Genomic DNA, 16,132 nt, shown 5'->3' with positions numbered 1-16,132 from the left:
AAAACCGCGAGCGTAATGTTGACAGGTGTGGGTTAACTAAACTCAAAATAATGCTTGTGTGGCCTCTAGAGTGGTAACAAGGCTCTTCTAAGATTTAAACTGGTAACCTAGTTTAAAAAAGCACGTGACCCAAATTTAAACTTGGCGTGAAAATGTCTTAATAAATATGCTGATCTAGTTTAATCTGTATTGACTCATAAAGGCTGCGTCTGGAGTTGTGACTAGGTTTTTCTACGATTTGACATGGTGACCTAATTTTAGGACGCATAAGACCCAGATTCAAACTCGGCCTAGATATTGTCAAACTCAACATTCTGATCAAGTTGCATCAAGATTTAGTCAGAATTGTGGCCTTTAGAGTGGTAACAAGGTTTTTCTAAGATTTGAACTGCTTATCTAGTTTTGTAAGCATGTGGACCAGATCAAAGTCTAGATATAGTCAGAATAAACAGTCTCACCAAGTTTCATTAAGATCCATTTCGTTAAGAGTCATGGCTTCTAGAGTGGTAACAAGTTCTGTGCTATGTATTTGAACCGTGAGCCATGTATTTTGACGCACGTAACCGAGATTTGATTTAGATTTAGTAAAGATGAACATTCGATGCAAGTATCATAAAGATTGAGTAATTAAATGTGGCCCATGTAGTGGTAACAATGTTTGTTTTTCTAAAATTTGATTTTGTAACCACGTTTTGGACGCACGTGACCCAGATTCGGCTTAAATATTTTTCAGATAAACATTCTGACGTAGTTTTGTTAAGAATGGATGAAAATGTTGCATTTAGAGTGGTAACAGGCGAACAATTGACGACGCAAACTGCACACGCCACACCACACGACGACGAACGTGCTCAGGTGATCTAGTATTGGTCAAATTACCTTGTATATTACCAGTTACCAGTTGGTACTTTCAATGCACAGTCGAAAAAAGTACGTTATTAATTAGCGTTATGTATTCATATGTGGTACTAGGTCTGCCTAATTAAACTATTGCTATAGCGATGTCGCCATTGTACAAAGTTTACATTATTCATAACGATTAGTGGTATGTAACCTTTCGGTCCGGAAGTAAACACTGTAAACACCTAAGTTCAAAACAGGTACGTGACTTGCTTGGTAATCATGCCCTTGTCAATAAAGAAGCAGTGCATAATGTCATTTGTTCATGTTAATGCATGTCCGTTTTGCATACTGCATCTGCATAGTGTGCAAAGAACTCGAGACATTCGACAACGTTTTAATTCAAATAATCTTATCATTATGTTGCAAGTTTACTTTCCAATGCCAATGGCCTTGTCTGCATCCTGCACCATGAATGCAGCATTGCAAAGAATTCTTAAGTGTATAATTGTATTACCACTATGTGCATATACGGTTAATACCCATGTCATTTATAATGCACAAGTGTACTTTTACAAATGCAGAGTGTACATTGACACTAGTTCTTCTTGAATGCTCTGAGCTTTTATGAGTACATACATACAGCTCAGAGCTGGAGGGTCAATAGCTGGGAGTTGGATTATTGCAACTAACTTTGATACATGCTTATAATGCATGCAGACTGTATCGTAACACTTGCATATCACCAATACAGAATGAACCGTAACAGAGGCTTATCACAGCATTTCAGACATACAGTCAGTCAACCAGTTTAGAATAACCCGGCAAAAAAACGTTAATTCTTTTGAACACGATAATTACTTTCGGGATTTAGTGTCAATGTGAGAAGATGTAAAAATTAGTGGTAAAATTTATTTTGTATGATAAAAGGTTAGGCCAGACGGCATATGCAGTTTTTTTGAAAAAATAGCCAATTAAAGTTCACCCTTAGGACAATTATTAAAAATCATTCAACTTACAGAATTAGTATTTCATGGCATTTGTTTTCAATCAGCAAAAAGTTTATTTGAAAATAATAAAGTCTTCTATATCCATATGCACATTTCAAAACATAACTCATTCAATCAGTTCCTGTACTTTAACCTTTTGCTGCATTTATCCCCCCCTGTAATTATAATACAAAAGCTTTCTTGCTAAAACTTTGTTATTTAAATTTATTCCTTTACCTAATGTATACCTTAGACATTTATCATTTTGTTTTTATTGGGGGCATTATGGAAAATTAAATCCAAATTAATCGGAACTGCTGATTATCCGGAACTGGTTGACAAACTGTACCTTTACTAAAGCGAATTTTCATGCATGCAAGCTTCACAACATTAATGTATTTATACAAAGCTACTGCATTTGTGTTTTTTATACTGGCACACAAAACCTTGCATATGAATACCTTTGCATAGACTTACCACTACTAATGTGTGGTTTAATTTGCTTGAATGTACCAGAGCTGTAGATAACACTCTGAATGATACTCTCAAAAGCTTCAGGTCACTGTCTGCATGAAGCTTAATAAATGCCTGTACTTTTACCAAGGTTTATCTATCCATGAGTGCTCCTTAAATTCAGGCTAACCATGATTACATGATTGTAGTAAATCAAAGGTCTCAACTACATAAGTGTAGCTTTACACACGGTATTAAAGGGACATTTTGGTTAGGAATTTTTCCAATAAACACTGTTAAAAAATGAAAGATTCATCATCTTTAAAAAGTATTTCAAATTATATATGCTAAAAAATACACTTGCTGGCTATGTGCGTGAAATACAGCAACAAATAATTCCTCTCAGATGGTTATTTAAGCAGTGCAGATCAGTTTGATGCTCTGTGAACTTATAAGAGGCAGACGTATATCTACCCAGCCATGACTGGCACTTATGTGGACTGTAGTCTCCACCAACTGATTGAACTAATGAGACAGGTTACTCTTTATCCTCAGATGGTGACTGCAGCAGTGGCAATCAGTTTGATGCTTTGTAACCTCATCTGCAGCAGACATGACTCTGAACTAATGAGACATATTACTCTTTATCCACAGATGGTGATTGAAGCAGTGGCAATCAGTTTGATGCTTTGCAATCAGTTGGATGCTTTGTAACCTCATTGCCAGCAGTCATGACTTTGGCACGTATCTGGACCGTGGTTTCCACCAACTGGCTTAGAGAGAGCCTTAACAGTCAGGTCAACGGCAAAGTCTCCCGGAAGCTCCGGGTACTCGACACTTCGTTCCTCTTCGATCCTGATGTGGACACATACAAAGAATGCTACAAACAGTAGGGCATAGCTTATAAACATCTTTCCTCAACAGAGCTTTCTGTGATTCGAGAAGTACATGTAACAAATTAAACCTTACTCGTAATCTCATATTTCTGTGGGTCAGTCAAATTTTGTCATTTATTTATATTATTATTTTGAGTGTTAGATTGTAAAATTGACGAGTCATATTTCTTATTATCAAGAGTCAAAGCATCAAAATGAGAGTCAGGAAAGCCCTTCTCATAATGCTTATCATAATTTTAACAATGAAGATCTATGAAAAAGTATATGTTTTTTAATCAAAAATTGCAAAAGCTAACCTATCAGTCTGAAAATAGTTTCTTAGGTTTAAAGGGACTGTCAACCACGAATGACGAGAAAAGAAAATGTCTGAAATACCGTATTTTTTACAATTATTAGTTTACATGTATATTGATTAAAATATCAAGACTGGTATATTTGCATTCCTGGGTTTACAACGTGACAATGATGATCAATCTACTGGCGTTATTTATAGTTAACTTGTATTTACCTGGTAGACATACCCAGTAACATTTATTACCAAATATACTGAAAATATGAAAACTTAACAACTTTTTAAAAAATACGGTATTTTACAACTTTTCTTATCTTCGTTGTTGTGGTTGACAGTCCCTTTAATGAAGAGCCTTTAATCATCTTGGACAAACACCTGAAAATTCATAATATCACCATAGCATTTTAGTGTCATGGTCGATTCAAGTCTAAATGTAAACACATCTAAATTTCGTATAAACATGTAATTCACAGAGTTTGTTGCTCATATAAATCTATCTATCGAATACCCTATTTAGATCAATTGTGGCCTGAAGCCAACCGTGTTTTTTTACTGTCCAGGGGTCACATTCCTCAGTCGCTCCATTTCAACATGTACCGCTGCGTCAATCGCACACCAGAGCGGCCTGTCAACCTGCCAGATATCAACTGTTTCACGGACTATGCCCAGGAGCTGGGCATCTGGCCTGACACCCATGTGATCACATACGACAGGTTTGGGCCCGCCCCCGCCTACAGGACCTGGTGGCTTTTCAGGGTAAGTAAAATGAGCCTCACTCTGGGAGAGCAGGGCTTTATGCATTTGCGTAAAGTGTCTGCACAGGCTGATCAGGGACAACACTTTCCGTTTTTATAGTATTTTTCTTTTAAAGAATGTATCTTCTTTGCAAAAATCCAGTTTCGACGGAAAGTGTGATCCCTGATTAGCCTGTGCGGACTGCATAGGCTAACCTTGGACATTTTACACACATACATTTAGCCCCATTTACGCAGAGCACGGCTTATATGCTTTTTTACAGAAACCTTTTATTCATACACTGTGTTCACTAATAATTGGTTTGTGTTTTTACTCATATTTATTGGCTCATGGTGGCATAATCAATATACATGTACCAAAAATAGCTGGACAATTAACCTTGGATTGATTGAAGTCAACGGGTCTTTGTGAGTCGAAAATTCAAGTGAGCCCATACATTTTTCACTAAACATAGGTTCTTCTTTTAAAAGATCAAACTCCTAAAAGTTTGACTATTGTGTTCATAAATCATGCTGCTTTCAAATGTTTTAAGTAAATGTTACTTTATTAACTTTTGTTACGCTTTTGCAAATAGAAATTATTTGACTGCACTTAAGTGCAAGTTGAGTGAAGATATCTTTTACATTAGCTTTAAGAATATTGGCTTGGATCTCATAATGATGATGAATAGATGATTGATGAAATGCAAATGTTGATCATATTTTTCACTGTTAGAACGAAGAAATTCAGAAGATCAGCCTACCATTCTTTGGATTTTAAATCAGGAGTAAATGCTAAAACAAGGAACATATTGGATGTGCATGCAAAAAATACAGATATTAATATTTATAGTAACAAAAATCACCTAGTTGTGTTGTTATATTTATTTACCAAGTAAAGGCATTACTTATAATAAATTGTCTTACAGATAATTCTGAAGGTCATTTGACTGGTGTCATGCAAACACGTTATGCCTTTTGCGGCCAGCGTAGCTCCAGGCCAGCTTGCACATCCTCGCAGTCTGGTCAGGAGCTATGGTGTCCTCTATAAACTCATGCAAAGTGTTGTGGTCTCATAAGCAGACAGTGTAGCTCCTGACAAGACTGCTTAATTGCACAGGCTGGTAGGAGTTATGCTCGTGCATTTGGCATTAGACCCACTTTTGCATGATGTGGGTCTTTCTATCTGCAGACATTCGGTCACAAGAACATCTCCATACTAGATGGTGGTCTGCGGAAATGGCTAGAGGATGGGCATGAGGTCACCACAGAGGAAACAGCAGTAGAGGTACTGGAATCTGCTAACTTTAATAAGAAACTGGGCTTTATGCATGTGCGAAAATTGTTGTTCGGATACTTACATAATTGTACATGCCTTCTTTGTGTTGCAAACTAGTCTCTTGTTTTTGTGTTTATCAACATGAAACTTGATATAGATAAGTTGTCAATACTATCTAGAAGTGCAAGACTTTAATTAAATGTACAGTCAATCTTGTATTTAGAGACCACTAAAGAGAGTAACCAAAAGTAGTCTCTTAATAAAATGGTCTTTAAATAAAAAAGGCCATTTGGGATGAATGCGGACCTTTGATTTTAAATCCCGATGTAGGATTATCTCCTTTTGACACAATGATTTCAGCTTTTGTAATCAAATGAATCTAAATATAAATAAAATGAATAAAACAATGTTTTACTTAAAATTAGTTTTATTTGTTCTCTCTAATTCTAAATACAATGTAAATGGTTTGCACGGAGAATGGGTTTTTCCGACTCCAAACTCATTCGCAATTAAATTTACGTGCACTTTTACTCTTCGACACTTCCAATACCCGAATTTTCTCGTTTAACGTTAACACTTTCCGTTTTAACATTTTAATTTGTGCATGACTGTAGCTGATATATATGTGACTCGATTATGCACAGAACAGAACAGAATTTTATTAGCCGGATTTTTTTCGAAAAAATCTCGGCTTATAGATTGATGTTGTCGGGCGGGCGGGGGGGCGGGCGGGCGGGGGGGGCGGGCGGGCGGGGTGGCGGCGTGCTCGAAAATGTTAAAGTTCTTATTTCATGGTATAACTTTGGTATGCTTGGACCTAGAGTCTTCAAACTTGACATGAAGGTTGGCCAGGATTAACAGATGACCACTGGTCATTTCAAGGTCATTCATTTGAAGGTCAAGGTCACTGTGACCTTCAATATAAAAAATGTTAAAGTTGTTATAACTTTGGTATGCTTGGACCTAGAGTCTTGAAACTTGACATGAAGGTTGGCCATAACTAGTTAGTAACCACTGGTCATTTCAAGGTCATTCATTTGAAGGTCAAGGTCACTGTGACCTTGAATGTAAAAATGTTAAAGTTCTTATTTCATGGTATAACTTTGGTATGCTTGGACCTAGAGTCTTCAAACTTGACATGAAGGTTGGCCAGGATTAACAGATGACCACTGGTCATTTCAAGGTCATTCATTTGAAGGTGAAGGTCACTGTGACCTTCAATATAAAAATGTTAAAGTTGTTATAACTTTGGTATGCTTGGACCTAGAGTCTTGAAACTTGACATGAAGGTTGGCCAGAACTAGTAAGTAACCACTGGACATTTCAAGGTCATTCATTTGAAGGTCAAGGTCACTGTGACCTTGAATGTAAAAATGTTAAAGTTGTTATAACTTTGGTATGCTTGGACCTAGAGTCTTGAAACTTGACATGAAGGTTGGCCAGAACTAGTAAGTAACCACTGGACATTTCAAGGTCATTCATTTGAAGGTCAAGGTCACTGTGACCTTGAATGTAAAAATGTTAAAGTTGTTATAACTTTGGTATGCTTGGACCTAGAGTCTTGAAACTTGACATGAAGGTTGGCCAGAACTAGTAAGTAACCACTGGACATTTCAAGGTCATTCATTTGAAGGTCAAGGTCACTGTGACCTTGAATGTAAAAATGTTAAAGTTCTTATTTCATGTTATAACTTTGGTATGCTTGTACCTAGAGTCTTCAAACTTGAAATAAAGATTGGCCAGTACTAGAAGATGACCACTGGTCATTTCAATGTCATTCATTTGAAGGTCAAGGTCACTGTGACCTTAAATGTTAAAATGTTAAAATTGTTATAACTTTGGTATGCTTGGACATAGAGTCTTCAAACTTGACATGAAGGTTTGCAAGCACACTTAGATGACCACTGGTCATTTCAAGGTCATTCATTCTAAGGTCAAGGTCACTGTGACCTTGAATGTAAAAATGTTAAAGTTCTTATAACTTTGGTAGGTAAAAATGTTAAAGTTCTTATTCCATGTTATAACTTTGGTATGCTTGTACCTAGAGTCTTCAAACTTGACATAAAGGTTGGCCAGTACTAGAAGATCACCACTGCTCATTTCAATGTCATTCATTTGAAGGTCAAGGTCACTGTGACCTTCAATGTTAAAATGTTAAAATTGTTATATGCATTCAAAACATAACAAAAGGTTTGCTCATGCCTTGAAAAGTACTTACATTTCATTTTGACCTTTGAACAATATTTCAGTAATTTAAGTATTGCATTGACAAAAACACGAAAGGTACTTTCCTGTCATTTAAATCAAAAATCCGGCTTCAATGCGGTCATCTCCGACCGCGGAACTCTTGTTACACATAAACTTTACAGTTTCTAGTGTTAAACAAAATGATAATACAAAATACATGAATATAGTAAGTCGTTGTATTTTTCTTACAGAAATATCATAATTTGGTAATGGATGAACTTTACAGATATTTTAGACAAACTTGATAACAGTGTATCTAGCTATATATGGAACTGCTTTAATATGTCTTTGTATCAATAAAATAAATTAAGGTACATAGAAATAAAAATAAAACCTTGATTGAAAACTAAATAAACAGGCCTGATTGGAAAATTTGCTAACACAAACTTATTAGCTTAATAACAATTACATTTTTTTAATGAATTTCGACACATGTTACAGATTAATAGTTTATTTTTTACACCTCTCGAGAACACTGTGAAAATGTTTGTCGCGTCGGCACATTGTTTCTGCAATAAAATTGGCGATCAAATTTGTCACTTAGCGTCCCAGATAGTAAACTCTTTAACCCGTAGACTGTTGGCAATACCTCACTGTATTATTCAACACCAAAAATTGATACGCAGTCAGCATTAACACCGGTCAGAACCGGTCATCGAGACAAAGGAAAATGGCTGGTGTGAAAACAAAACAAAGGTGTAATTGTTCATGTTATCGGCTTAGATAAACAATTAACACTGATTTGTCCCTAAATGGTCAACAGATTTACCACTTTTACCTCAAAGCGGCCGCTTAATTCGAGACATGGGCATCAAAATACACTAAAATCAGCGGTCGCTGGTTGTGTAAGACAAAAGTCGCTTAATACAATATGAAAATATAGTAAAAACGCTCGGGCGGGATTCAAAGTGGTCGCATAAGACAAAAGTCGCTTAATACAAGTGGTCGCAAGCACAAGATTGACTATATGTTGTGGTATTATTTGCAAAGTTATGTGCCCCTAGACTTAAGAATATGTTGGATGCGTGCATCATTTTACAAGTGTTCTTTGTTAAGTTTCTTATACTCGAGTTTTAGACCTGCTTGAAATGTGGGATTTTGTCATCTTCAATGTTCTAGTTTGTAGACGTGAAGAAAAAAAAATATGTAAAATAAAAATAATTTAAATTAGGTAGCAAATATTGGAAAATATAAATAAGGCAAAGTTGGAATTTCTTTTTTTTCCGTTTTTTTTTTAAACAATTGTGAAATAATGATAAAATAGACAATGTACATATATTTTTTAATGTTTTTTTTAATAATCAGTTCCTTTAAGAAAGTGATTTTTAATATCACTGTCAGAGATCAAACTTTGAGGCCAAATTGGACAAGAATCTCTTGCGTAGCTATGAGGATGTCCTGGAGAACTTGAAATCTCGCCGAGAACAGTTGGTGGACGCCCGCAATCCTGCAGGGGATTCTTGTACTAGCAGTAGGTAGTTTCCTTCTATGTACAATAGAGTTATGAGCCTTTGAACGTAGCAATGTTTATGCATTTAATGCTCTACGTATATATAGTAATAAACTAAGTATCGCAAAATCTTAATTAAACCTGGTCATATTCTTTTCCCAATTGATTTATCGGCAGATTTTGAAACTGGTTCATATGGTATCAAAAACTAGGTCAAATTGAAAGAAAGCGTTTTAAAGCTCTTGAAAATAGAAATTTGTTTTGGAATTAAGATCCGTAATGTATTGCAATAAAAAAATCCAGCATATAATGTAGTAAGAAAGTAATTTTTTCAGAACAATAAAATTATAAGCCTAAGCATGATACATTTCTTAAGAATAAAAAACCTGGTGCTACACATTTGGATTGTCTGCATGTTTGTAATTATTTCACAGGTGAAAATTATGGAGGTGTTATACCAGGGGCTAAGCACATCGTATTTGAACAGCTGTTCACTGAGAATGGGACAATCAAGTCAGATAGGGAACTCAAAGAATGTAAGTATACGATAGCCAGTATTTCACAAACCGTTTGCTGATGACAGCATGAATAACCATGCGCTTGTAGAATGTTAAAATAAGAACAGCAACATGTACTGCTTAGCTAGTGGGTAATGGTATACGGTAGTTTAAAACTATTTTCAGTTCAATTGCATTGAAAGTCAAAGGCTTATCAAATGCTATTAAGTTTGTTTTCTGGGTAGAACTCATTCTGGGTGTCTTTTGGGGAGATCTAAAGAATGCTTCTACAGTATGGATCAAGCCTATGACATTCCGGTCGCTAGGCAGACACCTCCACTACACCATGGCAACCTTTTTAATCGGGACTGGTATCTAGAGTCAATCTCTGGCAATTTGCAAAACTACCGGTATTGAGATACTGTCACCAAAGTTTGCAAAATCAAATTTAACAGATTGAATGGTAAAAAACTAACGCAAATAAAATTAAATATGATAGAAATTTGTGGAAATGTCAAGTATAGTAATGATTTTCCACTTGAATTCTCATTTTCGATTCATTAAGAATTTGATCATATCAGATATGGGATTTTTTATATCAACATTTGGAAAAAAAAAAACACATGAAATTGGTATCATAAGAAACAGCTCCTGTTCAATAAAGAAATTGCTGAAACTGTGTTTAACTGTTTGATCCTTGACCTGTGTTCATCAAATACTCTTGGAACTGTTTTGCTTCTATTCAAATCACATCATTTTTGTTTTGAAGAATACTTAATGCTATAAGCTACATAATTACCACAAGTTTTTGCAAAGCAAATTTTGAAAACAGGTAATTTCTTTATTTGAGCCCCACTCTGGGAATTCAAGTTTAAATGCATGTGCCTTAACCCTTTGCATGCTGGGAAATTTGTCGTCTGCTAAAATGTCGTCTGCAGAATTTCTTAAATTAGCATTTTCTTCAATTTTTTTCAAAGAATACTATCAGAATAGCAAACAGTTTGGATCCTGATGAGACGCCACGTTCTGTGGCGTCTCATCTGGATCCAAACTGTTTGCAAAGGCCTTTAAAATTCAGCTCCAGCGCTTTAAGGGTTAAGTGTCGTCCCTAATTAGCAGGTGCAGTCCACATAGGCAAATCAGGGACAACACTCTCAGGCTAGACTAGATTTTTGTTTAGAATAGAATTCCTTTATACACAAAATTCCATAAAAGCAGAAAATGTCTTCCCATGAAGCCTGTGCAGACTTCACTGGGTAATCTGGGACGACACTTTACTAGATCTATTTAGCCTATATTCCCAGAGCACTGCTCATTTTTGTAAGGACTGGTTTGTGTACCGTGTGTGTATTGTGTATCCTGCTGTATGGACTGGTTTGTGTACCGTGTGTGTATTGTGTATCCTACTGTATGGACTGGTTTGCGTACTGTGTGTGTATTGTGTATCCTGCTGTATGGACTGGTTTGTGTACCGTGTGTGTATTGTGTATCCTGGTGTATGGACTGGTTTGTGTACCGTGTGTGTATTGTGTATCCTGCTGTATGGACTAGTTTGTGTACCATGTGTGTATTGTGTATCCTGCTGTATGGACTGGTTTGTGTACCGTTTGTGTATTGTGTATCCTGCTGTATGGACTGGTTTGTGTACTGTGTGTGTATTGTGCATTCTGCTGTATGGACTGGTTTGTGTACCGTGTGTGTATTGTGTATCCTGCTGTATGGATTATGTTATGTTCTGTGATTCAGTGTTTGACAGTGCGGGTGTGGATCTGGGTCAGCCAATCACGGCCTCCTGTCTACGCGGTCTGACTGCTTGCGGTGTGGCAGCGGCGGCACATATCCTTGGCAAAGAACACGTGCCTGTCTATGCTGTATGTAGTCACTCTTATGCCTGTAGCATTTATACTGTGTTCTAAGAACAATTAAAAAAAAAATCGAAAAGTTGTTTTATTGAGCAGCAAGTTCATTAAAACAAACAAAAACACACCCATAGAACATAAAGTGTCATCCAGGATGGTTGAATGCCAACTGCACATTAATAAAGCCAAGTTTGTGTATGTCATTCTACTGTAGAATTTATCTTGGAAGACTGATCCATGATACAGAAAACACCATAAAAGCAAAAGTTTTGTTGCAGATCAGCCTATAAAATTGTGAAAACTTTTGATACATTATCAGGACAAATATTATTGTTAACGTCCCCTTGTCTTTCATTAAATGCCAGTCACCAATTACTTATACAATGCAGAAAGAAACATACATATCGTAGTTTTTCATGCCACACCTCATATTGGTTCTGCTTGACATATTTGTTATGCCCTACATAATCCATCTGTTTTACATATTGTGTCTGTATGTCATATTGGATCTGCTTTAATGTTGCGTCTGCATTACATATTGCGCCAGCATTTCATATTGCATCTTCTTTTCATATACTGCGTCTGCATAACATATTGTGTCTGATCTCACAGTGTCTGCTTTACATATTGTGTCTGATGCCACATTGCGTCTGCTTGACATATTGGGTCTGATCTCACATTGCATTTTTATTACAAATTGCGTCTGCATTACATATTGCATCTCATTTACATATTGCATCCGTTTTACATACTGCGTCTGCATTTCCTAATGTGTCTGCATTACATATTGCGTCTAAATTGCAGGGTTCCTGGTGGGAGTACAGCAGACGTGCACCTGATGACCTCAAGGCCCTGGCAAAGAAAGCCTCTTGACCTTGCAGTCTCATAGGAGAATTTTCGCATACCGCAATACTGCAGAAGGAAATCGACTTGTGAAGAGGAAAACTAAATTTAAATGCCTTGTTATAAAAGCACAAAAAATAAATTTGATGTGCTCAAGAAAAAGTTGTTAATGGGTTCATAGTAAGAACTTTACGGTTCATCTAATATACAGATCAGCCCTAGTGCCATCACAGATCGGAACCTGTATTCACAAAGTGTCTTTAGTAATTTGAATTGTATGATATTTTGTCATTGGAGTCAGTTTTGATGTAAAATTTAAGATGTTGAACACATTTTGACTAACAAATAGGTCTAGACTTATTTAAGCTAGTAATAGCTAGTAATGTAATTATGTACTGATGTCAGATGTTAATGGATTATTGTGGTGGCAGTAACTATATGTTATTCTACACTTCATATTATAATATCATTATTGGTTGTACTCAAGAGATTGATAACATTTTTGATTTCCAATTTTATTATGTAAGTGATTGATCATGGTGTTTCTTGTGTGCTGTGTGTTTTAAACATATGATTGTGTGGCTCTTTAATGCATGCAGCCATTGTAAATGTAACAAACCCATAGATATACAGTATTTATGTTTACATTTTAACATATAATTTGTTAAATGTATAATGTGGAATGTTGATTTATATATTATTATATGTTTTTTACTTGTTCAATTAATATTGATAATCTTGGTAGAATTCAATATTATTTGGATGCACAGTTGTTTTTGTTAATGGACAATCACTCAGATTTCTAAAAAAGGTTAATAAACTTATCATAAAAATTTGGAATTAGTGCTTCATAAATAATATTCATGCACATTTCTGTTAAATAAAATTGTTCAAGACAGGGAGATATATGTCTATAAGTGTTGTATGTTATACTAAATTGCTCAACAAGTCTTCCAAATTAACATTTGAGGGGATTTAAAGATTTGATCACATTTTTAGCTGAACTGTGCCTGGAATACTCATTGAGCTATTGCATATATAAAACTTCTTTTATATCTTTGGTTGTTTGTGTACTGCTGACTATTTTATCACCATAAGGAATCGTTCATGTTTCAAATGTTAATTTGTTATTTTATATGAACAAAATATCTTCTGAATTGATGCATGATAAAATAAAACTAGAAACTTCAGTTACGATCCAAAAAATAATTTGGCCACAAATCTCTTGCTTCTGGTTATTTATGGTGGACAATTAAGGCTGCATCATGCGAAAATTGGTCTTATGCCATATGCACCCAGCAAAGGTTCAAACCATCCTGCACATCCGGGAAGTCTCATCATGAGCTACCCTGTTGACTAACGAGAAATCTTGCTTTACAGACTTGATAGCTCTTGGCCTTGAACTATGCTGGCAGCATATGACCCATTTTTGCATGACATGGCTCACATTATTTTTGAAAAGAGCAGTTTAAAAGAAAATTTCCTCCAAAAATATTTTAAATGTTCCCAGTACTAGGCTGAACCCTTTGCTTTATATTGAAAACATTGCAGACATTTTTTGTCACAAAACATAATTTTTAGATTTTTTTATGTCTATTTAAATAATAGACTTTCCGTCCGGAGCCATATCTTGGAAGTGCTTTGACGGATTTCATAGAAACTTGGTATGAGTATGTATATGGATAAAAGGATGATGCGCGCCAAATGGCATTGTACACCATCAGTTAATAACGGAGTTATGGCCCTTTGTATCTTGAAAAAAAAATTCTTTTTGTGTGTCCGGAGCCATATCTTGGAAGTGCTTTGGCTGATTTCATTGAAACTTGGTATGAGTATATATACATAAGGATAAGAGGATGATGCATGCCAAATGGCATTGTACACCATTTGTTAATAACGGAGTTATGGCCCTTTGTATCTTGAAAAATGCTTTTTTGAGTGTCAAATATAACATTTTTGTGTCCAGAAGCATATTGGTGGGGAATATCAATTCAACGAATTTGCTTGTTAGCCTGGTGATACCATCTACCAGTATATTTAGCTTTTGTCCTCAAGTATGCATTCTTTTAGTAATAAATAAAAGAAACTACTTCAGATTGACATACCTTTACCCTTTTCATACTTGAATAAACATTTAAATGTATTTTTTAGTGCATATTTGCTCTGATTTCAACTGCATTCTACATGTGGTGTTTTATTTGTTATGAAGGTACCATCTACCAATATATTAATGCATGGATGTTTGTTAGAATAAACTTCAGTTTTTGCATGAGGTTAACTGACAAGAGTAAAGAGTAATTGAATAAAATACATAGTGGTTTATAGTTTACTTCACGTATTTATAAATAATTTAGGTATTTTTATAATAAATATAATTTTTCATTTTATAAAAAAGAGCAAATTTTAATAATAACCAAAAAAATTATCCACCCTAAAGTAAGTGTTTTGAATCACTTTTTATCATACTGTCTTTTGTTGTTTGAATTTGGTGATGATAGAGAGCTGAAAATGAAGAACTTAAAGACAATAAAAAACATGCACTTTTTTTCCACAGTCCATGTATAGGTATAAAGTTTAAGCCAGTAACATGTGGATAATTGGAAATATATAGCTTTAGTTTTCAAATGTCATCAGCAATGACTTGAAATGTGGCTGTGCAATATTGTCACTGCGAAAAAAGTGTACCAAAAGTTGAAATTTTCATCTAAATCCTTATATAACATATAAGACTCTGAAATATATTTTGACCATAACCTCATATTTAAAAACATACTAACTTTAGGAAGGCCATTTATTGATGTTGTATACAGTGAGATAATATTGGTTAACGCTTAAGCCAAAAAATAAAACGTAAATTAGCATTTATATGGCATGTTTGGGATACCATTGGTAGATGGTATCATTGGTAGATGGTATCATTGGTAGATGGTATAATTGGTAGATGGTATCATTGGTAGATGGTATCCACCAGTAGTACTTGAAGCATAGTTTATAGTCAATTACAGATTTCCAGGTGCAAGCATTTTATCTGTGATATATATTAGTGATACAATAAATAAGATAAACATTGCAACTTTTCTTAAACATGTTTACCAAGATTTGTTGTACAGAAGGAGAAAGAAAATTCACTACAATTAAATGTGTTCATGTATAATGTAAACATAGATTAATGCCATATTTTGGGTTATTTACGTGCCATAATTATTTAAATAGCTATGTTTGTAGGTAATTTTGTATTCAGTTGTTTCAATTTTCTCAAACAAAACATCAAAACTGTGTACTTTCCATTATACACTGTAAAAGTGTTTTATGATGAACACTGGTCTATTAAAATTCGAAATTTAAAATGTTGTCATTTAAGTTGCCGCTTATTTACCTTTTTTTATTCACTATGTAACATTCCATATGTACAGCACAGTGTGATATAGAGATAGATGAGAAGCAGTGTTTTTATACCCCCAAAGGTGGGCATACAGTGATCGCATGTCCGTCCGTCTGTCTGTTCATCAGTCTGTCCGTCACACTTTGCGTTTATATGTTTCGAAAAATGCTCATAACTTCTATGTCGCTTCAGATGTAACCTTCATATTTGGTATGCTTGTGTATACGGACAAGGCCTTTTCATACGCACACAAATTATGACCCCTTTTACCTTGAACTTAGGGTCTGCGTTTAGGTTTCGAAATCTGCGTTTAGGTTTCAAAAAAGCGTTTTTAAGGGGCATATGTCATCTTATGGTGACAGCTCTTGTTT

General features: G+C 35.2%; 1 protein-coding gene across 2 annotated transcripts; it reads left to right on the top strand.

Annotated features, from left to right (window-relative positions):
* The first annotated feature begins 1,048 nt into the window (after nucleotides 1-1,048).
* On the top strand, nucleotides 1,049-15,726 carry LOC127875038 (thiosulfate sulfurtransferase-like). 2 transcript variants are annotated; one of them, XM_052419837.1, is made up of 8 exons: nucleotides 1,049-1,100; nucleotides 2,937-3,171; nucleotides 4,031-4,226; nucleotides 5,397-5,492; nucleotides 9,072-9,201; nucleotides 9,615-9,716; nucleotides 11,424-11,548; nucleotides 12,341-15,726. In XM_052419837.1, the coding sequence occupies exons 2-8, from the start codon at nucleotides 3,014-3,016 to the stop codon at nucleotides 12,407-12,409; spliced, it is 876 nt and encodes a 291-aa protein (XP_052275797.1). In that variant the 5' UTR covers nucleotides 1,049-1,100; nucleotides 2,937-3,013; the 3' UTR covers nucleotides 12,410-15,726. The 2 variants fall into 2 exon arrangements, with proteins under 2 accessions (XP_052275797.1, XP_052275798.1); XM_052419838.1 differs by having other exon boundaries at nucleotides 1,095-1,116.
* Nucleotides 15,727-16,132: the final 406 nt, after the last annotated feature.

The sequence above is a fragment of the Dreissena polymorpha genome, chromosome 3, assembly GCF_020536995.1.
Source record: "Dreissena polymorpha isolate Duluth1 chromosome 3, UMN_Dpol_1.0, whole genome shotgun sequence".
In the NCBI taxonomy this organism is placed as follows: domain Eukaryota; kingdom Metazoa; phylum Mollusca; class Bivalvia; order Myida; family Dreissenidae; genus Dreissena; species Dreissena polymorpha.
Note: the sequence above shows the minus strand (reverse complement) of the source record. Positions and strands in the feature narration are given on the sequence as shown.